This window comes from Zasmidium cellare (genome assembly GCF_010093935.1).
Source record: "Zasmidium cellare ATCC 36951 unplaced genomic scaffold M409scaffold_26, whole genome shotgun sequence".
In the NCBI taxonomy this organism is placed as follows: Eukaryota; Fungi; Ascomycota; class Dothideomycetes; order Mycosphaerellales; family Mycosphaerellaceae; genus Zasmidium; species Zasmidium cellare.
Window position 1 is genome coordinate 501981 of NW_022986970.1, and position 22517 is coordinate 524497.

Sequence of the window (22517 nt, forward strand, 5' to 3'; positions counted from 1 at the left end):
CATGCACACTTCACAGATGCGCAGCTCGCAAGACTACATGATACCATCACTCGGATAGACCGAGTAATTGAACAATGCGTCCCTTGGATGTATTTATGCAGACCTCGAATTCACTTGTGCAGACCCTTGTGACTTGTGACAGCCAATCAGCGCTTAGCGCGAAATCGCGTCCTAGCTTCCAAGCGCGTCTTCATTTGACTTCAGACCTCCCTTCCCAAAAGTAACATGTGCACGTCTTGATAGCCATGGAGTATGAAAAATGTTACGTCTTCAAACCAGATGACCCTCAACCCGCAAAACGAAGGCGAACCGAACCGCAAGGCCTGCAATCCTCGTGGAATCTGCGCAAGAAAGCATACCAAGACACATGGAAAGCCCAGCAAGACCGGATAGACGAACGACTAAGAACCATCAATGCGGCAACAATCAACAACATCGTCGGATTCCTCGAAGATGTCGCTGTCGATGCGCCGAAGGAGCGTATACCGACTGGCCTCATCATCGCTGGCCCAAACTCCGCACTGCGAACTTCCATCGCAGCACAAATCTCATCCCAGAGCAACACTGATCGACGGCGGTCGTACACCCAAATTTCTTCCTCCTCGGGCTCCAATCTCAAAAGCTTACTGAAGACCATCATTCAAAAGGTCACCTCGAGAACGGTCGAGGATGACGAGGATGAACTGGAAGAGCAGCCAGCGTCTCGCAAGGGCGGCCCCAAACTGCTGAATTATGACTTGGAACTACTACACCTGTATGTCCAGGAGCGGCGAATTGAGCAAGTTGTCATCGCCATCGAAGACCCGGAGGCCTGCGATGGGGGACTGCTGTCCGAGCTCGTTGAGCTATTCAGCTACTGGCAGGACCGTATCCCGTTCGTCTTGCTCTTCAACATCGCGACCTCTGTCGAATTCTTACAACAAAGACTGTCGAAAACGGCGATCAAGCACCTCGATGGTCGGGTGTTCGATGCTGCTGTGTCCGCGGACGAAGTCGAGCAAGTTTTCGATTCTCTTACCACACCGGAGGCATCGCTGTGGATTGGATCTAATCTGGCGACCATGATACTAGATCGACAGAGCGACTATATCCAGGGCATTGAGAGCTTGGTACAGGCTGCACGATATGCGTACATGTCACACTTCTATGCCAATGCTGTCAGCATCTTTCTATCACCCTCGCTGGAATTGGAGGATGTGACAGCACAGCACTTAGAAGCAGTGAGGAATCTACCATCCTTTCGCAATCTCGCAAGACAAATACTGGATGAAGGAGATTCTGGACGTCTGCGAGATCTGCTCGACAATGACGAGGAGCTATTTGATTTCGCCAAAGCCCGTGTGCAGGAGGGGAAACAGGGGTTGGCAAAAATACTCGAAGCTACAGAAGTTGTGCGCTGCCTGCAAACCACGCTGCCAAACGCAACAGCCTCGTCCCAGCCAAGGATGTACGTGCAGGCCATGTCTGGTAAACTAGCAGGGTCGCCGATGCTCAGAACGCTGCTCCTTTCACTTCGAAAAGCCCCTTCGGATACTGCGATCGGCGTTGTGAACTATTTGTTAGAGAGAAATAAGCCAGAAGACTTGACCGAGCAGATCTCACCTATTGCAACTGAGCTGGAAGCGCTCATCCAGAACCAAGACGACACGGCGCAACCCCTACGAAGTGAAGAGGATGTCAAGAATTCCACCCTGAGGACCACAGTCATCGCTCAAAAGGTCGAGCTCAGTAAACAAAAGTCGACGCTCTCAAAGCAGGATGCAGCTTACACTACGATCATTCGACGTCTTTCGGATGTGCTGGAAACCTACCTCACAGAGAAGCTGGTCAATCCTAAAGATCTCGCCTTTCACGAGATCTTCATGTACGACCTGAAATCACCGTTCCGGGAAGTGTTCACGCCTAGACCACGGCATGCAGTCGAGCGGGCTCTTGCAGCGCCGCACGACTATCTCGACTGCGATTGTTGCGGACCAGATCAGGGTGAAGGGGATGATGTAACGCTGGCATCTTCTCAGCCGAGCACTGCGGTCTTGTACCAGCTATACCTGGAATCCGGGAATCTGATCAATGCAAGCGACCTCTGGCAGGCGTTCCAGGCAGTGGTTGGTGATGCACAAGATGAGCAGCAGACTATGGCATTGTTTCAAAGAGGATTGGCCGAGATGCGATATCTTGGCTTCGTCAAGAACACCCGAAAGAGAGTTGACCACGTGGCGAAAGTCGCATGGAGAGGGTTGTGAGGTATATCTAAATCCGCTATGCTCGTACAGGATCTTCACAGTGCTAATGGCAAGCCGCACTCTTCGTAGCTGATGCTCCGCTGAAAAGCAAGTATCCAATGAAAGCCCCAATTCCAACCGCAATCATGATCCAGCCGTTGTATGTCATGAAGAGAAGCCTATTCACGTCAGCACCGCATACCATGCTCATAGTTACTCGATTCAGTCTTACATAATGAAGAACGAATAAAACACCTGCACCCCATAAAACAACGCCTTGACAATCTTCCCCTTCTGCTCCTCCGCCTTGACAGAACTACCTGTCGCGAGGAGTGAGCTTCGTTCGTCACTCGACGTAGTCGTGATAACAGCTTCACAAAGCGCGGTATGAGCTACGACATAGCCGCATAGTAGTACACTACATATCCATTGAGACTTACGAGGCAAATTCTCAATAATCGCCGCATGCCGCTGTTCGTATCGTCGCGAGGCTTCCCGGACGGCTTCGTAGCCTGCTGTCAGGGCGACGACGGCGAGCAGCGACCAGAGGAGGGACCAGAGGCCTGTGATCCGCCAGGATTTGAAGACGATGCAGAGGTTGGTTGTGTCCCAGGTGAAGAGCATGTTCATGTTGCACATCGGCATGTCGCCCATGTCGCCGTGGCCCATGCCGCCGTGATCCATGCCGCCGTGGTCCATGTGTGAGTGGTCCATATTGATTCCAAGATGTTGTTGTTGTTCCAAGAGTATACGGTTAACGATAGGTGAGATGAGAGAGGAAGATGGTCACAAGGCGATGTTGACATCTCAAACGTGCTCAGGGCGTCAATTAGACTTGCGGGGCTTCGGCATCCCCCAAAGCTTGGCGGGATCCACAAAAAAGTTCGTGAAGAAGATGGAAGATTGAACTGAACTGTTCATCATTCGACATACCAAGTAGAGCAAAATCGCCCAACATGACGTCTATGATCACAGCAACGGCATGGGTGCCGCGCGGGCACGCCGCCGCCTTCCCGACCGAATACAATATGGACGATGAGGAATACTCGAGGATCGCGAAGCTGGCGAAACTGGAACTCGACGATGCGAAGGAAGATTTGGAGAAGGCGAGAGATGCGTTGAATAAAGTCAGCGTGGGGGATGTTGAAGGCGCAGAGGCTGGTGCGAAAGAAGACGAGGACGACAGTGAGGACGAGGACGACAGTGAGGACGAGGACGAGATTGCCAACGATGACGATTTGAAAGAGTACGACATGGAACACTACGACGATGAGCCTGACGGGCAGGACGACGAGGATGATGAAGAAGCAGGAGGGATTTTCAGCAACATCAAGTCGTTGGCGTATCACACAGATAACAAGGAGGATCCGTACTTAACACTACCGGAGAATGGCGAGGCATCAGACGATGAAGAAAGAGAAGAGCTCCAGATCCTACCCACAGACAACATGGTTCTGGCAGCGCGGATAGAGGACGAGGTGGCACATCTGGAGGTCTATGTATACGAAGATGACGCGGACAATCTCTATGTCCACCACGACGTGATGCTTCCAGCCATTCCTCTCTGCGTTGAGTGGGTAGGGACAAAACCTGGGAAAGAATCCAGCGATGGAGGCAACTTCGCCGCCGTAGGCACAATGGACCCGGACATCGAACTATGGGACCTAGACCTCGTCGACTGCATGTACCCCAACGCCGTCCTCGGCCAAAGCTCGCAAAGCCTCCCAGATATCTCAGAAGCGACAACCAAAAAGAAGAAAAAGAAGAGCAAGAAAGCCAACGACGCCTACCACGTCGACGCCGTCCTCTCCCTCGCCGCGAACCGCCAACACCGGAACCTCCTCGCCAGCGCCTCCGCAGACACAACCATCAAACTCTGGGACCTCAACACCTGCACCGCAGCACACTCCTACGCGCACCACACCGACAAAGTCTGCGCGCTGGCATGGCACCCAACACAATCCTCCGTCCTCCTCTCCGGGAGCTACGACCGCACAATCGTCGCCGCAGACATGCGCGCCCCCGGCGCCAAAGTCCCCCGCTGGGGCGTCGAGAGCGACGTGGACCAAGTAAAATGCGACCCGCACGACGAGAACAAATTCTACGTCAGCACGGAGAACGGCCTCCTGCACTGTTTCGACGCTCGAACCCTCCCCTCGTCGCCGGAGCAGAGCAAAGCCGTCTGGCAACTCCAAGCGCACGAGAAGAGCCTGTCGTCCTTCTCCATCAACCCCGCGGTGCCGGGCTTCATTGCAACAGGCTCGACGGACAGGACGGTCAAGTTGTGGAATATCACCGAAAAAGGCCCGAGTATGGTCGTCTCGCGAGACCTCGACGTCGGCAAAGTCTTCGCGGCGAATTTCGCGCCCGACGACGAGGTGGCGTTCCGACTCGCCGTGGCGGGGAGTAAAGGCGCCGTGCAGGTCTGGGATACGAGCACGAACAAAGCGGTGCGGGAGGCGTTCGCGGAGCGTGTCAAGTTGCCTGGGCCGGCGGATGGGGAGGTCAAGGAGCGGCTGGTGGGGATCGAGCAGGATGATGAGGTGGAAGAGGAAGAGGCTGAGGCCGAGGAGAATGGTGGCGAAGGTGGGTGGGAGAGTATGGATGAGGAATAGAGAGAGTATATTTCGAAGAAATCACAATTCAAAAGTCGAAGTGTCTTTTCAACTTCGGGTATCTTTTTCTTACAAAACCAACCCCTTTTGTACTATGGAACTACTCAACACAAACCATCACTCCCCCTCTCCTCTACTCATCGTCTTCCTCCTCGTCATCCTCCTCCATCCCCTCCGCAGCATCAACCTCAAACGTCGGCGCCTGATCAACACCGACATAAGAATCACTCATCAAGAACAACGTCAGTTCATGCTTCCCGGGCGTCGGCAGCACGATCTCCAACTTCGTCTTCAACTCCTTCGCGATCGTGACACGCTTGATAGCGATCAACGTCCGCGTCTTCTCCTCCCCGACCACGAGCCACCAGCTCTCCGTCTTCTCGGCTGGGTAGAAAGGCGCGTGGACGGATAAGTTGGGCTCCTCATCTTCCTCCAGTTGTCGCGTGATGGAGACGTTGAGATAGCTCGGCGTGCCTGAAGCGACGTTCTCGGGGTCTTCGAGCTCGAATTCGAGTTCGACGTTGGGATATCGTTCGTTGACGAAGTGTGCAGCATCCGCGAGCTGCTTGTTGCTGAAGCCTAGACCTTCCATTAACTTGCCGTAATTGGGGTTCTCGTCGGTGTCCATGGCGTCTTGGAATTCAATCACGTCCTTGATGCCGAACTTGTTGCAAACTTCGATCTTGTCATCCTCGAAGTGGGGGATTTGCTTGAGGGGAGAGTCGCGGTCCCACATGGCTTGGACGACCATTTGGCTGATTTCCATGGCGTTCATGGCGTTTAGATAACCTTCTGAGGACAGAACGTCGACGCAGGCGCTGAGGAGGTTGAGGACTTTGCGGAGGACAACTTCTTGGTCTTTGGCAAGGTCGGTGGGCAGCTGCATCCGGGAGAAGTGTGCTTGCAGGAGGACGAAGGCCTTGAACGAGGGAGACTCAAAGTTCACCTCTGAGAGCTTGACTGGGACACGGTCATAGATGCGTTGCAGTACGTGTTCCTCGTGGCGGCGGATCTGGATGTCTTCAAACTCAGCGGCGGCCGTGACAATCTCGAGAATTCCCTTCAGCTTTGTGCTGCGCTTCAGAGAGAGCAGTAGCGTCTGCATGGTAAAGAACGAGATGTTGTAGTAGGCAGCGATCATGGTGGCGTGAACCGGCGTGATCGTATCTTCGTCTTCATCTAACTCGATGACTTTGGCATCGCTCAGTTCCTTGAGCGTAGTCTCGACCTGCTCAGACAGGTATGCGGAGAGTCCTTCATGCGTGGTGTCTGGCAGGCCGTAGAAACTGGGATTCGCCAACAGTCTCCTATAGAAGTAGGTGTAGGTGGTCCAATCCACAGCATCTTGGGTCGACTCGATGGTCTTGGTGCTGATCTCAGTCACGAATGCATCGTGCATGTAAGCCTGTAGCTGACTTTCAATGGGTAACGCTTCAGCCAAGAACTTCTTGTAGTAGTTTCGCTTCGTGTCCGGGCACATCAGCACGCCGCGGCAGTCCTTGTCCTCCAGAGGTCGTCCGGCCTTGCCAAACATCTGAAGGACTTCGCTAATAGGGTAGTCGATGTATCGGTGCTCTCGGCCCTCGAAGAACTGCGTACCCATGACGATGACCAGATGTGCCACGCTCTGCACTTCCCAGCAGCAGTCACGAGAAATGAGCATGACCTGAACAGCACCCTGAGTGAAAAGCGACTCCACGATGCGCTTGTCTGAGTCGCTTAAAGCTTCGTGGTAGTACGCAATGCCGTGAGAAAGTGAGTCCGCAAGCGAGCGCTCCTTGACTTTGCCAAAAATTGGCTCGAGCTGTTCAGCATCTGCTTGCAGGAATCTGTCCTCATCATCGTCTGCAACGCAAGCTGCCAGAAGATCCTGTGCTGTTGCTCGCACTTGCTTGCGGCTGGGCAAGAACACCATAGCTGGCTTTTCTGGCGCGTACTGCAGGATCGCTTGATACGTTGGCTTCGTCATTGCCAACATCAATGACGGGAAGTGAGGGATGTTGAAGGTCTGCAAGTGGAGGTTGAGAGGCAGAGGCCGGCTGTTCGGGCTGAAGTTGAAGATGGTGTGCTTGCTGCAACCAATCCACTCGCCAACATCCCGTGCGTTGGAAAGCGACACACTCAGACCGACAGTCCGCAGCTCGTTCTCAAGCTGCGCTTTGATGGCCTGTGATCGAGACATGACAGCCTCGTAGATGTACCCGCCATGACCGCCGAGCAGGTGGAGATCATCTGCAATGATCAAGCTAACGGCCTGGACATTCTTTCTTCGCTGCCAACCCCGGGACATCATGTCCCATTGCACTGGAGTGGCAAGAATAACGTCGCCTTCAGCAAGCAGCTTGAGATCTGCAGTGGTCTCCCCAGTAAGCTTTACGAACTTCTTGCCACCAGCTAAAGAACCAAGCCTCGTCTGCCAGGCCTTGTGTCGTGCATCAACTTGAACTTGGAACGGAGCAACATAGACTGCTTTGCCACCCTGGGCTTTGGTGAAGTGTCGAAGCAGCGCAAACTCCGCGCAGACCGTCTTGCCACTCCCTGTGGGGGCACCGACGAAGACATTGTCGTCGGACTGGAAGAGAGCCTGGAATGTCTGTGTCTGGATCTTGTTGAACTGTTGCCAGTCGGGGTAAAGGTCGACGTAGTCTTCTCTCTTCAATGCTGCCACTGGAAGCGGCTGCATGTCGAGCAGTGGCGTGTGTGGCGGGAATTTCTCTGGCAGAACAAGCTTCTGGAATGACAGAGTGAGCTTGCTCTCAGCATGCATCCACCTGTCACTGACGACCGATATAAAGTAGTTGGGCGGCATAGGCTCTGTGATGGGAACGGTGAATTCCATCAAGTGCTCATTTGCCTCCGCAATGGCATAGTCCTTTCGCAGAAGGAACTGGTCATGGAAGAGGATGTCTTCGCCGTCACAGTCCTCAACTATGACCCACCAGTTCTCGGCACGACCGTGCAGCTCATCATCCCACTCAAAGTTAGGCTTGATGGTCAACTCGATGCGTAGCATACTTCTCGTGACGGGTTGGCATTGTGCTGAGATATCGAGTCGTGGGAATTTGGCGACCAGGTTGCAAACTTGACGGCCCTGCTTCTGCATGCCCAGAAGTTCGCCCATGCGAGGAGGGTCCAAGTCGAAGTAGCTGGACCAGGGCACGTCAATGCGCTCGGCCTTCTTTATGATGTCGCTTGAACATTCAGGGAATTGCCTCAAAGGTGTCATGGTGGGCCACATTCGCTTCTCGGCCATCTTGCAAAGATCAAGTGCATCCTTAGCAACTGACGACCATCCCTTTTTGAGCGCAATCTCGAACATGGCTCGCAGGATACGCCCGGCCGACTGAGTGACATAGACCAGATCTGCCATGAGTGCAAGACCTTCCAGCTTCAATCTACTCACATAAGCTTGGAGCAGGACGTTGATCTTGCAGTGCGGCTCGTCAATGGTCTCCTTGACAGGAATGGGCACTCTTCCAAGCAGCTTCGCGAGTTCCAACTTCTCGTCCTGGCGTACCGGGATGTACTTGAATTCATCACTGAGTGCGAACACTCGGAAGAGCTCAATCGGACTGACAGAGGGTTGGATGTGCATGTTGTAGGTCAGCATGCTGTTGTGTGTGATGTAGTAGTGGCTGGCCACGCGGCCGAGATCCGTTCCTTGAAGGCGTCCAGATTTCTTGTCGTACTTGACCAGACTGGCCTTCTCCAACACTACGGCTGCGGAATGGATGAGGTCGACTCGCTTTTGCTCAAGCGTCTCATCTTCATCGTAGTCCGCACCAACTTGATACAATGCGGGTGATCGAAGCATTCGCACGAATAGGTACGTATACCCAAGCCACTCAACACCTTCGTCTCTCGTTCGAATGTTACCCAGTACGATCTCGGCGTTGAGATTGTCAGCTAGCCTAGACACGAACTGTGACTCAATTGGCAGCTGCTGGTTCATCAAAGACAGATAGTACTGAATCTCAGCCTGAGTTGTGATGATGATACCTTCACCGTATGTGTCGTACTGTGGACGACCGGCACGGCCAAGCATCTGAAGCACATCCTGTGGGCTGAGCTCTACCCAAGAACCCTTCTCTGGTGAATAGATCTGAGTTCCCTTGATGATGACCGTGTGGGCAGGAAGATTGACACCCCAGGCGAGAGTTGCAGTGCAGACGAGCACTTGGACTGAGCCGTCTGCGAACAGATCCTCGACTGCGGTTCGGTCGGCACGACTCATACCAGCATGATGGATACCAAATCCGTACGGCAAGACGTCCTTGAGGTCGCTGTTTTGAACAGACTCGGATTCCTCGCGCAAGATCTCTCGACTAGCAGCATCGACTCGCAGAATCTGGCCAATGGTGTCGTTCTCTAACGCTTTGTCTCTGATGTACTTCGCTGTCTTTGCCGTCTCTTTGCGCGAGTGTACGAAAATGAGCATCTGATTCTTGTTGGTTCCGACCTGTTCCAAGACTTTGTTATAGCAAACATCGTTCATCGTCTTTAGCTGCTTGATCGCCTTCTTGTCCGTGACGCCGATGAACTCTTGCTTAAGCGGACAAGGCCTGAAGGTACCATCGAAATGGTAAAGGTCCTTTTGAGGATCAACTCGAAGGAAAGTAGCAACGTCGCGGTAGTTGGGAAGCGTAGCAGACAGACCAACGATACGTACCGGGTCGCCTGTCTGCTCCGTGCGTCTAATTGTTCGAGAAACGATGCTCTCAAGCACAGGTCCACGGTCATCGTGAAGAAGATGGATCTCGTCGATACAGATGAGGCGAACAAGATTCGTGTAGCTGGCGTCGGTGGCCTTCCGCGTGATAACGTCCCACTTCTCTGGTGTGGTGACGATGACCTGAGTATCCGCAATCTGCTGCTTGGTGAGTTGTCGGTCGCCGGTAAGCTCAGACACAGTGATGCCGTATGGCTTCAATCGAGCGCCAAAGTTTCCAACTTGCTCTTGCACCAAAGCCTTCAAGGGGGCGATATAGATGATCTTAAACTCGTCGAGGTTGATGTCGCCAGTAGCCGGATCGCGGTGCTTTCCGATTTCTCGCAGCATCGTAAGCATGGCTACGTTCGTCTTGCCAGATCCAGTCGGCGCGCAAATAAGCATGTTGCCGTCATCTTCAAAAGCTGACTGGTAGCATTCGGTCTGGATGCGGTTCAATTGTGTCGAGCTGCCAAATCCCGTTCGTGCCCAAGCAGCCAGATCGGATGTGGGAATCAAAGGCCTCTCGTTCGGGTTTTGCTTTCGCTTTGGGGCTGGCACATGGATCTCTTCGTAGCCTTTGAAGGTGCGCTTCGTTGAGCCTTGTGGCAGCTTGACGTTTTGGTTGGTCATGAGATGGTTGCCCTGGTCGAACTTGAGGTCTTCGAGGTTGAGTGTCTTTCGGGGCTGGAGGCCTCCCACGAGACCCTCCTTCTTGACGTCTTCCTCATCTTTCACAGGAAGCTTCGCGTCAAGCTCCATAGGATCGAGTTTGACAGTCAACTTCGGGCCGGCCTTTCCTGAATCATCACGTCCACGCAACTCTTTCAGAATGCCGGCGTGGCCAGCGTTGACCATCTCCTTCTCCAGCGTCAAGCGAGAGGCTTCGTCCTCTGCGACTCTCCGCCATCGAGTGACCCAGATGATCTTGTCCCTGTTTCGCACGAACTTCGCCACGACTTCATTATGTTCGTAATCAAAAAGCTCCATGAGGTCGTTCTCCACCTCTCTGAGCGGCTTCTCTTCGCCTGACTCATCGAGCCCAGACATGATAGCCTCCGCCTCTCGAGTCTTCTCGGTCTGAATATGAGCGTCTTCGTAGACTTGACCAATTTGCCGCTGCAACCAGTATGCGTCGATCTCATGCGCGGGCACAAAGTTCGGGTCTGCCTCTTCTTTCGCGTTTCGCCGCGATTGATTCTCAATGACTAGGCCGTCACCCTCTTCATCGCCTTCCATTTCAGCATCCGGCGGCGGGCCTGCGCCATCCTCGGCGACCTCTTCTGTGCCCATTGCCAGATCGTCTTCCGACTCTTCGCCTTCGTCTCTTACTTCAAACGTTCGACCTTCGTCTTCGTCCTCATCCTCGTCGCCAAAATCGACAGCGACACCCTGCTGCTCGTCGAGGTCTTCCTCTTCTCCAGCACCGTCGCCCATTTCTTCGTCCTCATCCTGAGCGTCGTAATCCGTAATCTTCTTGCCAAGGTTCACCAGCTGATTGAACTCTTTGCTCGAAGTCGTTATCCCGAGAATGTCGTCGATTTCCTTCTTCTTGTCAAAGTCCTTCAAGCTGTCGTCTTTCAAGTATTCCAGAATGGAGTCTGTCGCCGAGGCTGTGACCGCAAGACCGTAGTCGCCTCCCATCTTCTGCGCAACGTTCGCAGAAATGAGATCGTAGATATCCTTCGTCGCGGCCGTCCTCGGTCGGTAGCGCAGGCCCTCAATGTTCATATCTTGTTGGCTTAGAATTCCTGCTGCTCTTGAGCTCTGCACAGGCTCTGTTCGCTTCCTCTTGCGCGCCTGCTCCGTCGGCGCAGCAGAAACCGGTGCCTTTTCGCGCGCTGTTCTCGAACCCATCTCGCCCAGGTTAATTCGTCCAGCGAGCGACTCTGGGTCGCCAGTGTTCTCGTCACCCCGGCGAGTAACAAATCTACGGTCCGCCTGGAGAACCAGGTTTGACATGGCCGCATACTTGTACTGTCCCAAATTGTTGTCGCCCCCGCCGCTTCCACCGCCGCCCTTCTTTGACTCCGCCATGATGGCAACTGACTTACTCTGAGGTGCGATAGATCGCGGAGAGAATGTGTGTGAGGGTCGGAGAAAAAAGAAAAAGAGATTGTGGACTCGAATGAGCCTGCACGTGTGGTTGTCGCAGCGATGTCGAGCATCTGGTGTTTTACAGATTTGATGGATTTAAGCTTCACTAGCGCCATGCACGAACGCATGACTCGCGTGACTGCACAAGTTGACGACATCCCATCTTCTTTCACTCAATATCAACAAGTTGCAGCGATCAGTATGCCCGAGGTCGAGGAGGAAGATTTGTGGCTGTTCGGATACGGGTAGCAGTAGTCGACCCTTTTCACAAGCTGCCACCACTGATACCTAAGTCAGGAGTTTGATATGGAAGCCACCTCCAGACTACGGTATGCATTGATCACTTCAAGAGGTACTCCTGAATCTTCTCTTATGTGGATTCAAGATCTTCGTCTCCCGGGCTACATTGAAGGATACGTTCGGCGCTTCTGGCAGGTACGAGACATGTGGCCAACAACATAGACGAACGTAAGCTGAGGTAGCAATTGTCAGGCAAGGTAGGATACTTTCAACCTCTCTGAAGACCATATCGCTCAAAAAGCGCAAAGCGAGGACCACCGCGGAACTCCAGAAGCTCCAGGCCGTGTCTGCACTCTCATCGACCGTAAGCTCTGGGAGACTTTGACCGACCAAGTTCGTGTCCCAACATCATCGCACACACCTGACCTAACACCACCTCAGCACGCTTCGGCTCCCCCCAAAGTATGGGGGGCAGCCTACCGTATCCCAGCACCAAAAGTCGCCGCCGTCAAGGAGTATATGAACATCCGTGAGATCAACGGTTACTCCATCCAGTACACCCCGTTCCAGAAGGCCAAGCCAGAGGACATGTCCGCCACGTACCAAAACGTGCATATCCCCTCTGAGCAAGGGGACACGATCAAGTGTTTGGTGTACATCGGCCTGCCCGATAATCCGCAGTTTCTGGGCCCTCAGGATCCGCAGAAATTGGCTGAACACATCGTCAAGTCGAGGGGGCCGAGTGGAGAGAATAAAGATTACTTGTACCAGCTCGAGGAGGCTTTGAATGGGCTTAGTCCAGAGAGTGGGGATGAGCATATCAGTGATTTAGCGAAGAGATGCAGAGAGGCGGAGGCAAGGCAAGCGAGGCAATAGTCGAAACAATGAGCCGAAAAGTCTGGTATCTAGACAATCTACAGATAGAATCGAGACTCGAGTGAAAGTCATCAGCCGTGACCGTAGGCCGAGCGCCCAAAGAGATGATGTCCACGCTATGCAAATGACCGCTCCGTTCCTTTACCTCTGTCAAACGCCGCACGCTCGAACGCTGCAACGCTTCGCGCAATTACTCAACGCAAATAAAGACTAAAGAAAAAACATTGGCTCAAGGGCCACCGCGAGGAGCTTGATTCCAGCGTTTGAAGTTGCGGACACCTGCGTTGACTGCAACGTACTTGCCCACTTTGGGGTCATAGCAAGCCGACACATCGAACAGCATTCGTCCTCTGGCGCCTCGCACTTCGACCATTCCCTGCACCACGAACGATCCTCGAGGTGGCTCCATCTTCTTCGGATTCCATTGTTTCGACAGCGTCGACTGAAAGACATGCATGGCGATAGGTATGTCGGTCGAGGTCGAGGAGTTCGAAGATGGTAGCGGAACGCTGATGGTCCAAGGCAGGCGTTTTCCGTCTCCAGTTGACGGTCGTGGCGGCTGAGCTTCGTTGTTCGAAGAGCTTCCAACGACTGCACTTGGGTTGCCATCGGGATCCATCTGCGCCTTGCCAACTTCTTTCCTCTCTCGCACTTGCTGCTGCTTCTGCATCATGTCCATGGCGTGCCTGTATCGCTCCTCCGGGCTGAACGGATCCCTGCCTTCCCAGCCCAACGCTTGCTTGACTCTCCGATATTGTATGCCTGCCAACACCTTCGTCGTTGCCCATATCGAGTCGAAGGCAGCCTTGGGATAGAGTGCGCGCATGAGTCGCCACTGGTTCTCTGGACTTATCCTTTGCTGACTCCAAGCGATGAATCCGTCTCCGATCTCGAGTCCGCTGCGCTCAAACTCTTGTGGTGGGCCATCAGGGAATGAGATGTCCAACCAGTACTTCCCAATCTTCGCTTCATTGCCCAGTTGCCTGTGGATGCCTGGATGCTGTTGTGATCCGGTGAACACGATCTGCACCAGCTCGTCCTGAATCTTGCGATGCCGTTGCTTATCCTTCGCTACCTTGACGAACTCTTGCCACTCTGGATCTGAGCCGCGGTAGAACGTCCGAGGCATCTTGGTAGCCCAAGTCATGGGTATGAAGGTGCTGTCCTCGTCCGCATAGTATGGACCTTCGCCGTCGTCTTCCTCATCAACTTCATCCTCCAGCTCCTCGTCATCCACAAGCTCGATGTCGAGGTAGCGTCCAATGATGTTGATGTAGGCGTAGATGCAACCAGTGTAGAGACCGATGGTGGCTGTGCGACGGAGAGTGAGGCCTGGCTTCTTGAATCGAACCGCTTGATATCGCACAGGTTCGCCGTTCGGTTTGTAGACTGTCTGCGACTGTATTCGCCGTTGCGATATTCGGTTCAGACGAGGCGACACTATCTGTTGTTGCCGCAGCCTAAAGGCACGGGGGAGTCGATGCATGGTTGCGGGTGGTGAGTGGCGGGTGGAAGAGAGATCGCTATGGTATGTGCATTTGAGCGGCGCTTTGAGACAGTTTGTTCGCAGGTGACTGGGGTCGTGAGGTGAATGTTCTGGACTGGTGCCGAAACAAAGATGGGCCTGGCGGGATGATGGCAGCGAGGCGATGAGGGTCGGAGATCGGAGGCGACGCTCGCCAAGGCCGCCGGCTCGACTGCGTCAGTCAGCTAGAGAGCTCCAGCGACCAGCAACGACGAAGAAACATCCATCCATCGCCCTCCAGATTCATTCGCGCGACGATGAAGCTGTCCCAGAGCCTCATATTACCGGCCTTGTGCTGGTCTGCGCGGTTAGCCACCGCCGCAACAGCTCACATATACATCCACGATCCCGAATCGCAGCCTAGACATGATACGCCTTCGAGGAGCCTAAACCCAGTGCCAGCAAGGCTGGTACTCGCACAAAGAGCTGGAGTCGAGGACTATCACAGTGCTGATATATCACGGGAGGAAGTGATTGATGCGATCAATGACTATGGCGTGCGGACACCCTTATTCGCAGCCGAGAGCAGGCCTCATAAAGCCTTCATTCTCGTAGAGGGCGAGAGCGATCCAGCCGGTACGATATAGCTGTGGAACTACTTTTGATGTTGATACTAACATTGCATAGCCGTCAAGCCCTCACTGCGATCGTATACCTCATTCGAGCTGGATCCAGCACCCGCGGCGCCTGCCAGTAAAGGCCTCTTTATCGATCTGGCCAAACAATCCGATCCTTCTGGCTTTGCACATCTATCTGATGATGACCTTTACACGATGTTCAAGGATAGCAGAACTCTGTCTGTTAATGGAGATATGTTCCACATCGCGAAGTCAATGGCCGACTTCGAGGCTCTCTTCACGCGTCTGGCTAAGGAAAACAACTGGAGCATTACGGCAATCATCCTGCCGCAAGGCGAGTATGTACGAACAGGACAGGGCAAGTACCAGTGGGGTACGTACGAGATGCCGATGGGACAGTCACCGCTCCGCAAGAGACAGCAGATGAAAGAGGAGCCTTTGACTGAGACACTGGCGTGGAAGCCCGTAGAGTCATTCTCTGCGCCTGCGACCGCCTTCGCAGCAAACAACACCACGCCATTGAGGGGTATCCTTCCAGCCTGCTTCCTGACCATGTCTTCTTGCGAAAGCGCAACGCGAAACTGCACTGGTCATGGCAAGTGCACAAAGAAATACCACGACAAGACCGCGAACAACAAGGGTGGAGTCGACTGCTACTCCTGCTCGTGCAGTGCCACCAAGAGCAACGACGGCAAGGTGACTACCAACTGGGGAGGTCCCGCTTGCCAGAAGAAGGACATCAGCATTGAGTTCTGGCTGATTGTTCTCTTCACCGTGGGAATGATCTTCTTGGTCGGATTCGCCATTGGTAGTGTATACGACATGGGAAAGCAAGAGCTACCGAGTGTGATTGGTGCTGGTGTGAGTGGGCCAACAGCCAGGCAGAGGACGTAGAGGGGAGTCAGTATCGACGAGGAGTTTACGTGTGTATCAGAGCGAAGGCATACCTGAGGCGTTCAAGGCGAGAGATGTGGGCTGGTCCAATAAGGAGCTCAAGAGTTTCTGTAAGTCGCAAAGTGTCCTTTACATGTACTCCAAAATGTACAACGTTTGATTACGCTAGTTACGCATTCACCTCTTGCGGAGCTTGAACTTGGACGTGTGAACAGCGATCGTCTGTGCTCGGTCTTTACGACCGAGCCACCCCGATATCTCTATGTGCCGGTGATCTACACGCATCCTTCTCTCGACATCTCAAAGCTCTAAGACTTCCCACAATTTGCTGATCACAGAAGGCCTCTCCAGGCATTGCCTCGCACTGTAAAAAATCAGCACACACTGGATGAATAGGCACTGTGAGTTGGAGAGAAACCAGCAAGTAATCAGCAGGAATATTCATTCAATCACAGCTCATCGAGCATTGAGCCCGCGGGCTAACTAGCATCCAACAAACGCCTTCCAACAATATACAACCCATCCAGCGCCCATAAGGAATACGAAATATCCAACAACCGCATGCCACCATCACCAGACTCATCACTTCATATCCGCCGGCGTCAGCGCCTGCACCACCGACGTCCCGTCCATAAACCTCGTCTTGAAGATCCGGTTCGCATTGCTGAACATGCCGTCCTTCAAACTGACAACGATGAACTGACTGCCCTTGAAGCGCGTCCGAATGAGTCGACCAATATTCTGGGTATGTGACAGGTCCAGAGCGGCGTCGACCTCGTCGAGAATGTACATTGGTGCTGGCGAGTATTGCAGGAGGGAGAGGATGAGGGAGAGGGCGATGAGGGATCTGCGAGACGTTAGTAAAGGTCCATCGATGTAGGAAGTTCGAGACATACCGTTGACCGCCTGACAGTTCCGTGAGACTCTGCTTCCACACTTTTCCAAGGCAGACCTTGACTTCCAGGCCGTCACTAATTTCTTTGCCCTCAGGTGGATCGAGCTTCGCCGTGTTGCCAGGGAGCAAATCGTTAAAGATCAATCCGAAGTCTTCGTTTACTTTGGACCAGGTCTTGTACAGTGCCTCCTTCTTGTACTCGTCAAGGGTAACGATGGTCTCCTCGATCTTCTTCTTGTCCTTGATGACTGTCTTCATCATCTGCTTCAATGCCGACTCCTTTTTCTCGACGCTATCAATCGTGGCCATCACAGCTGGATTGATTTTCTTCTTCATGCCTTGGAAGCGTTCGGTGACGTTCTTCAGATTCGACTTGCACTCGCCCATGTTCTGGCCAGAGAAGTCGTAAGGAGTCCCAGATCGGCCAAAAGATGCCTGCTCTTCCAAAATCCAGTCATACTCCTTCTCCAGGCTGGTGACGATTCGTTGTGCTTCTTGCTGAGCTTTGGCGAAGTTGTCAACCGCGATGCCGAGCTTCTTCTTCTCGAGTTCCTCGTCTGATATTTGCTGGGCTTTTCGTTTCGATGCCTGCTCCAAATCGGCAATCTCGTCATCAAAACTACTCAGCTTCCTTCGCTCGTCATTCAATGCTGCCTCTGCTTCGGCGTGCTTGTCCTTGGCTTCTTTACGCTCGGTTTCATGATTTTGAAGCTCCTCCCGTTGCCCCTGGAGCGTTGTTTCAGCATCGTGGAGTTCTTCCTGAGCGGCAGAAAGATCGCTTCCAGTCTGCTCTGCATCTACATTTGCGTCTCTCACTTCTTGCTGGAGGGGCTTGATTGAAGCTTGTGCCTTGCTCAGAGACTTCTTCAACTTGTCAAGATCGCCTTGTAGTTGCTCCAGCTTTGCGCCTTTGTTTGACGAAAAGTCCTTCATGTCCTTTTCGATACGCTTGACCTCCTTCTCTGCATCTCCCTGGCGCTGCTTGGCGGCCTGGATGTTGCCTTTGAGCGCCGCGATCGTCTCTTTCATCTCTTGAACGGAAGCAATAATGCTGCTCGAGGAATTGCTTGCGATCTGTGATTCTGCAAGCTGGATCTCGTGCGACTTCAGATCGAGCTCTTGCTTCATCTTTTGACCGTTCTTGAGCTTCTGAGCATCCTTGGCCATGGTCTGCTCGAGTGTTGCCAGCTTCTGCTCTTCCTTTTCAAGCTCTTGGGTGATGGTATTGAGCTTTTGCAGTTTCAACAGTACACCACTACCTTGAGCAGCTGAGCCTCCAGATAGAGTTCCACTGGGATCGTAGACATCGCCTTCCACGGTGACGCTCTTCAACCGGACAGATGGGTCGAATGTGACCTTCTTTGCGGTTGAAGCGTCTGCACAGACAAGTGTGCTACCGAAAACGTACTCCATAGCCTTCTCGATCTCATGAGCATAGCCAATCAAGTTCAGTGCGAGATGTACTTTGCCCGGGGCCAGCTTCTGTGCATTACTGACACGGTCGGCCGGCGCTCGGTTCGAGTCAATCTTGTCGAGAGGAACGATTGTCACTCTTCGTCTGAGTTTGCCATTGTCAATGAGCAGCGAAGATGTCTTTGCACTGTCAACCACAACGTTGTACAGCCGACCTCCGGCACAGATCTCCAACGCAGTGCTTGCTTCGGTGGACTCGACTGGAAGGTTGAATAGTTGGGCTACCAGACCTTTGACTCGTCTTCGATCGAAGTTCGGCTCCGGATCAGAGTAGGAGAAATCCAACCCAGCGACTTGTCTCCGCAGCCCCTCCGCATCCGTTTGGAGAATGCGAATACGCTTTTCGAGCTGAGCCTTCTCTGCTTGTTGTTCCTCGTCTTTTCCGGGTTGGAAGCCGAGTTTCTCAAGCTCCTTCTGAAGCTTACCTGCCTGTGTCCGCAAGGACTCAAGATCTTTCAAAAGACCGGCGTTCTCCTTTTCGGCCTTCTTGGCCCGTGGCTCGTCCTCCTTGATGCGTGCCTCAAGATGAGAGATCTTCAGCTTCGATTGCTCAATTTCCGTGCCGGCTTTGCTGGAATTATCGCGAGCAGCCACCAACTGCCCAGCGTAGCCACCGTCTGATCCTGCGTTCGAGGAAATTCCAGTCTGCAAGGTCTGTAAAAGCTCCTCTTTCTTCTCAACTTCGGACTTTTGCTCCTCTAAACCGCGACTCGCCTCCTCGAATCGTGTCTGAAGTTGCAAGTGGGCTTCGGTCTTGTGCTTCAGCTGCTTCTCGAGATCTTTGACAGACGCTTGAGCTTTCTGTAGTCGCTCTTTCTCTTCGGACATCGACTTCTTCTGCAGCTCCACGACTGTCTCCAGTCGCTCGACTTCCTTGGAATACTCCTTTACCGCCTCTTCAAGCTTTGCAAACTTGCCTCCTTTTCGAAGCTCCTTGTCTCTTGCAGCCCGCACTTTCTCCACGTCTTCTTCGAGCACCCCGATCTCTCGCTGCAGCTTCTCGGCATTCTGCTCCAGTTGTGTCGCTCGCTCCTTTTTGTCTGCCAAATCCTGTGCGCTTTGCTGCATCTTCTGCTTAGACCTGACATAGTCATATGCAACGACCAGTTTTGTCAGTCGTTCCAAATCGCTCTGTGTGCTCTGGAATTCGAGAAACGCCCTCTTTTCATTTCGTAACTTGTCCAGCTTAGGCTCAATCTCCTCCTTCAGCAGACCCTCAATCTCTTCCACTTTCGCCTGCTTCTTGTTCATCGTCTTGAACGCCTTCTCGCGCCTGTCCTCAAACATGCGCGTGCCAGCGGCCTCCTCTACCATGCCCAGTATCTCAGTGCTCTTCATATTCAAGACCTTAGTAATGCGCCCTTGCATGATCAAGAAGTTCGGATTGTTGATGTTCAGCTGCACGCTCTGGAAGAGGTTCTGCACTGTCTGCTGCTGTGCCCGGTGTCCATTGATGAGATATTTGCTCGTGCCGCCCAACACGATCTGTCTCGTCACACTGATTGTTCCATAGTCTTCAAAACCAATGGGCGACTTGGCCTTGTCGCTGTTGTCGAAGACCAGTGTGACCGACGCTTTCGTAATGCCCGCCTGTCCACGCTTGTAGATGAGATCGCTGGCGCCGCCACTCGCGCGCAGAAGCTCAAATCGTCCAATTCCCAAACAGAAACATATCGCATCCAGAATGTTCGACTTTCCAGACCCGTTCAGTCCAGTAATTGCGTTGAAAGTGGGATCCCATCCAGAAATGACGGTGCGTACGGCATACGACTTGAAGCCGTCAATGATCAATTCGGTAATGCGCATCGTGTCGGTCGTATCGCGAATCGTTCAAGAGTACTGCTATGTTAGTATCATGTCGTTGGGGTGGTGAGTGAGAAGCAGAGTCTCTGCGGCGTTTGTGTCGCGACTGCTTTCGCGTAAACACAACACTGCCAGTCCGGGGCAACCGCGATCCGCCAGGATCGGCCCGTTCCGAGGGTCCAAGTCAAAGAAAAAGTGACGACGCCCGTCTACGTTGAGCCACCGTCCACGAGCCATTTTCTGCCATCCTCGGCAGACCACTAGCAAAGCACGTGAATATAAAAAGCTGTACAAGTAGCCATCTGGGTCGGGCTGCCTTGTCGTTGAGATCTTCGCACTGCCCGTGCCTTGGGTTACATTGTCCCTGCCTGCAGGGAACGCCACTTCCATCAGATAAGATGATCAAGGCGGCATGCGGCAGACTCGCTTAAAGTTTTCGAGGAATCTATTACTCACGCCTGCCCGCACCCACAACATCTTCTTCACTTCCAATCCCACTCTACGACTTGGCCTTGATACGAGGTGCCCGGATGGAGCACCGCTTCGCCAATTTCGCAGCGTAACAGCAACCGGCTCGACTTCGGCCCTCTCTGGTTCGTGCTTCTTATCAGATCTTGACCGCCCTCTGTCGTACTATGGAAAATGACTACCTCTATGTTGGCGTGTGGAAAGGCAAACGCATTCGGGGGGCTTAAACTGAGCTTCTTGCAATGTTCACGCCAATACTCGAATGCTCCAGCACCAGCTGTCAATGGCAAGCATGCTTCCAGGATTGAATCTCCAGCGACGCAGCGAGAACTGTTTGTCAATGTCCTCGAAGCGAATGCGACCAGACGGGACGCCAAACAGTATCTGGCTCGATTCAAGCCTCCAAGGAAGTCGAAACCAGCTTCTGACACGAAGTCTCCTGATAGCAACGAAGAGCAAAATGCTCGTCTTCGTCAAGACCAACAGCGAGTAGATCGCACCAGGGTGAATTTGGGTGGCTTATATGCTCCTGCAAGAGCCATTGCGGACACTCCTCAGTTCTCACAGCACAAAGATGTTCAGGCCAAAGCCCAGCCACGTCAGGAATTGCATGTTGCGTTGACATGTCTCCGATATCCCGAGAAGATCGACGATACAACATTGGACGGTCTCGCAAGGACGCTTTCACAACTTGTCAAGCTTGACATGAAGATTGTCGTTGTTTTGGACTCGAATGGACACGATGCCAGCAAACCGGATGAAGTTCGAGCTCGTCGAAAGCTGCATGCAGAACAAGCAGATCGGTTATGTGATGCCATCGATCGACACAACCCAGAGGGAGGACGACCAGTGCTCGAAGCACTTGAAGTTTCAGACTCTGACGGCGATGTCCACGTCACATTGCCCAATCTACTAATCGAGCCACTGAAACGTGGAATGATCACTGTCGTGCCCTCCTTGGCATACACAGTCTCCGGTCAAATCGTACCAGTCGCAACCACAGATATCATGCTGGGGCTAACCAAGCACCTTGCTGGACTCGACAAGTCTTCCGCGCAGCTTGCAGAATCGACATCTCTGGATAGAATCATCCTTCTTGACTCGGTTGGCGGAATTCCTAGTAAGGACCGCGGGGACGGCGCACATGTCTTTATCAACCTTGAGCAGGAATTTGAAGACATCCACAAAGAGCTGTCTGAGTACGCAGCAGACGCGAAGGACAACAGCGAGTCTCCGATCCGTCACACGGTGTATGAACAGCATCAGAAGAACATGGACATGATGCGCCAGTGCCTGGAGCTGCTGCCCGCGGCATCGTCGGCTTTGATAGCCACCCCTCGAGAAGCGGCAAGTTCCTCGCGAGGTTCAAGCTCGAGACCACTCGAGACGGGCACGAGAAGGCAGAAGAACCCTCTCATCCACAATCTACTCACCAACAAGCCCTTGGTCTCTTCATCCCTGCCTAGTGGTCGTTTTTCGAGTGGCGAGGGAGAAAGTACAGCACTAAGTGCAGCCACAGTCTTGCGACGAGGCATGCCAGTCACCATCGTACCAGCTGCGCCTCGTGCCACTGGATGGCAAACACCTCTCAAAGGCATCACTGATCTGCGATTAGATCAGGATCACCGAGTCGATCTCCCACGTCTTGTTCATCTGATCGAAGATAGCTTCAGGCGGAAGTTGGACGTTCAGCATTACCTGCGTCGCGTACATGGACGAATAGCTGGTCTGATTATTGCTGGCGAGTACGAGGGTGGTGCAATCCTGACGTGGGAGATGCCTCCAGGAACAAACGATCCAAAGCGATTGGTTCCATATCTCGACAAGTTCGCCGTGCTGCAATCGTCTCAAGGCTCGAGTGGCGTCGCAGACATCGTATTCCAAGCCATGGTTCGAACATGCTTCCCAAAAGGCGTTTGCTGGCGAAGCAGGAAAGACAACCCAGTCAACAAGTGGTACTTTGAGCGATCAGCAGGGACCTGGCAGATTCCAGACAGCAACTGGACGATGTTCTGGACAGGTGATGGAGTTGTGGAGAATGAGGAGAGGTGGAATGACTACGTCGGAGTTTGTAGGGAGATTGGGCCAAGCTGGGCTGATGGTAAGACACCAGACTGAGTGTT

At 53.2% G+C, this 22517-nt stretch overlaps 9 protein-coding genes across 9 annotated transcripts; 5 read left to right on the forward strand and 4 right to left on the reverse strand.

The window, feature by feature from the left end:
• Window positions 1-245: 245 nt before the first annotated feature.
• On the forward strand, window positions 246-2243 carry M409DRAFT_25374 (uncharacterized protein; the record flags this gene model as incomplete). Its single annotated transcript, XM_033807657.1, has 1 exon — window positions 246-2243. One exon carries the CDS (start codon window positions 246-248, stop codon window positions 2241-2243), a length of 1998 nt encoding a protein of 665 aa, XP_033665386.1.
• Window positions 2244-2286: 43 nt separating this feature from the next.
• M409DRAFT_25375 (uncharacterized protein) lies at window positions 2287-2936 on the reverse strand (the record flags this gene model as incomplete). Its single annotated transcript, XM_033807658.1, has 3 exons — window positions 2287-2401; window positions 2455-2542; window positions 2663-2936. The coding sequence occupies 3 exons, from the start codon at window positions 2934-2936 to the stop codon at window positions 2287-2289; spliced, it is 477 nt and encodes a 158-aa protein (XP_033665387.1).
• A 242-nt stretch (window positions 2937-3178) lies between these two features.
• On the forward strand, window positions 3179-4837 carry M409DRAFT_67983 (uncharacterized protein; the record flags this gene model as incomplete). Its single annotated transcript, XM_033817643.1, has 1 exon — window positions 3179-4837. The coding sequence occupies one exon, from the start codon at window positions 3179-3181 to the stop codon at window positions 4835-4837; it is 1659 nt and encodes a 552-aa protein (XP_033665388.1).
• A 133-nt stretch (window positions 4838-4970) lies between these two features.
• M409DRAFT_37091 (uncharacterized protein) lies at window positions 4971-11582 on the reverse strand (the record flags this gene model as incomplete). Its single annotated transcript, XM_033810669.1, has 1 exon — window positions 4971-11582. One exon carries the CDS (start codon window positions 11580-11582, stop codon window positions 4971-4973), a length of 6612 nt encoding a protein of 2203 aa, XP_033665389.1.
• A 261-nt stretch (window positions 11583-11843) lies between these two features.
• Window positions 11844-12758, forward strand: M409DRAFT_25378 (uncharacterized protein; the record flags this gene model as incomplete). The annotated part of the gene is made up of 4 exons (XM_033807659.1): window positions 11844-11887; window positions 11940-11971; window positions 12028-12077; window positions 12144-12758. The coding sequence occupies 4 exons, from the start codon at window positions 11844-11846 to the stop codon at window positions 12756-12758; spliced, it is 741 nt and encodes a 246-aa protein (XP_033665390.1).
• Window positions 12759-12987: 229 nt separating this feature from the next.
• On the reverse strand, window positions 12988-14244 carry M409DRAFT_56759 (uncharacterized protein; the record flags this gene model as incomplete). The annotated part of the gene is made up of 1 exon (XM_033813388.1): window positions 12988-14244. One exon carries the CDS (start codon window positions 14242-14244, stop codon window positions 12988-12990), a length of 1257 nt encoding a protein of 418 aa, XP_033665391.1.
• Window positions 14245-14540: 296 nt separating this feature from the next.
• On the forward strand, window positions 14541-15755 carry M409DRAFT_67986 (uncharacterized protein; the record flags this gene model as incomplete). Its single annotated transcript, XM_033817644.1, has 2 exons — window positions 14541-14859; window positions 14911-15755. 2 exons carry the CDS (start codon window positions 14541-14543, stop codon window positions 15753-15755), a joined length of 1164 nt encoding a protein of 387 aa, XP_033665392.1.
• A 582-nt stretch (window positions 15756-16337) lies between these two features.
• Window positions 16338-19929, reverse strand: M409DRAFT_56761 (uncharacterized protein; the record flags this gene model as incomplete). The annotated part of the gene is made up of 2 exons (XM_033813389.1): window positions 16338-16602; window positions 16652-19929. The coding sequence occupies 2 exons, from the start codon at window positions 19927-19929 to the stop codon at window positions 16338-16340; spliced, it is 3543 nt and encodes a 1180-aa protein (XP_033665393.1).
• Window positions 19930-20568: 639 nt separating this feature from the next.
• On the forward strand, window positions 20569-22512 carry M409DRAFT_56762 (uncharacterized protein; the record flags this gene model as incomplete). Its single annotated transcript, XM_033813390.1, has 1 exon — window positions 20569-22512. The coding sequence occupies one exon, from the start codon at window positions 20569-20571 to the stop codon at window positions 22510-22512; it is 1944 nt and encodes a 647-aa protein (XP_033665394.1).
• Window positions 22513-22517: the final 5 nt, after the last annotated feature.